This window comes from Otolemur garnettii, unplaced genomic scaffold (assembly GCF_000181295.1).
Source record: "Otolemur garnettii isolate 467f Iridium unplaced genomic scaffold, OtoGar3 scaffold00113, whole genome shotgun sequence".
NCBI classification, from domain to species: domain Eukaryota; kingdom Metazoa; phylum Chordata; class Mammalia; order Primates; family Galagidae; genus Otolemur; species Otolemur garnettii.
This window is the reverse complement of record NW_003852508.1, coordinates 2,211,947-2,213,294: the sequence shown is the minus strand read 5'-3', so window position 1 is coordinate 2,213,294 and position 1,348 is coordinate 2,211,947. Positions and strand designations below refer to the sequence as shown.

At 44.4% G+C, this 1,348-nt stretch overlaps 1 protein-coding gene across 1 annotated transcript in view; it reads right to left on the bottom strand.

The window, feature by feature from the left end:
• DNAJC5B (DnaJ heat shock protein family (Hsp40) member C5 beta) overlaps positions 1-1,348 on the bottom strand; it is a 52,476-nt gene that overhangs the window by 41,692 nt on the left and 9,436 nt on the right. The window contains exon 2 of the mRNA XM_003797234.3: positions 181-308. Within this exon, the coding sequence (XP_003797282.1) occupies positions 181-299 (119 nt within the window). The 5' untranslated portion in view covers positions 300-308. The remainder of the gene's footprint in view (positions 1-180; positions 309-1,348) is intronic.

Sequence of the window (1,348 nt, the reverse complement as noted above, 5' to 3'; positions counted from 1 at the left end):
GGTTCCTTCATAAAATCAATGTCATGCCTGGATATGTTGTAGCCCAGGAAACACGGGGTCCAAAATTTAGACTACCTGATCTTAGCAAGAAGCTTATGTCTTTAATTGGAGGCACCTGCCAATTACAAAGTAACTGTCACTAGTAGCACAGGCAATGTCATCACTGAACTTCGTCTGTACCTGTAGGTTTTCTTAATTTCTTCATTTGATGCTCCCTTATGCAGACCAAGGATTTCATACAGAGCTTCTCCAGTAGTTGACAAAGTCCGCTGTCTTTGGTTAGGTATGTTATATGCCATTTTCTCAGGCTGCAAAACCAAAGGAGGGAAAACAGCCGTGAAGGTTATGCACACTGGATCCGACTCTCAAAAGGGGAAGACAGTTCATTTTTGACCTTTTGTAAAATTATACTGTGAAGTACACTTGTGTGCCAGCTGCAAAAGGCGGGGAGGGAAGGGTTAGAAGAGCCAAAAGCAGAGCTTTGACTCACGATGTTGAAGGATCTGGGCAGCCACTCAAGTGGAATACAGCCTCATCCCCACAGTTCAATAGAAGCAAAATGTTATCTAAACACCCAGCTAGTTCAGAACTGTTGAGAATCAGTCCTCACAAATCAGGCAAAATTAGGGTGGTTTTGCAGGGAGGAGAGCTGGAATTTGCACTTCTTTTTTGTATGTTTTCCAAATCTAGCCTGCGGTGGAAGAGGCTAGATCATTTTACTCTAGCTGTACTGGTCTGCCCATTATAAGAGCAAGAGTTTTTTAAAAACAAACAAACAAACAATTTTTTTTGCCTGGGCACAGTGGCTCACACCTGTAATCCTAGTTCTCTGAGAGACCAAGGTGGGAGGATTGCTTGAGATCAAGAGGTCAAGGCCAGCCTGAGCAAGAAGCAAGACCCCAGCTCTACAAAAACAGAAAAATCAACCAGGTGTAGTGTCCTGTGGTCCCTGCTACTTGGGAAGCTTAGGCAGGAAGATGGCTTGAGCTTGAGATTGAAGTTGCTGTAAGCTAAGATGACACCACCACACTTCAGTCAGGGTGACAGAGTAAGACCCTGTCTCAAAACAAACAAACAAACAAAACCAACAACAAAAAAATTTTTAAGTATCAAGAAAAAATTTCTAGGTTATTATTCTCTGCAGCTGTGGAGTTCCAGAGTCTCCAGCAGTGCTTGTGGGTTCTACACCTGAGATGGCTCTTTTCCCCCATGGTCTAGCCAGAAAGGGTTGACCTGTCCAGCTGTCCCAGGTCCCAAAGAAACCAAGTGTGCTGCATTCTGACTCTGAAGGGTTGACCTGTCCAGCTGTCCCAGGTGCCAAAGAAACCAAGTGTGCTGCATTCTGACT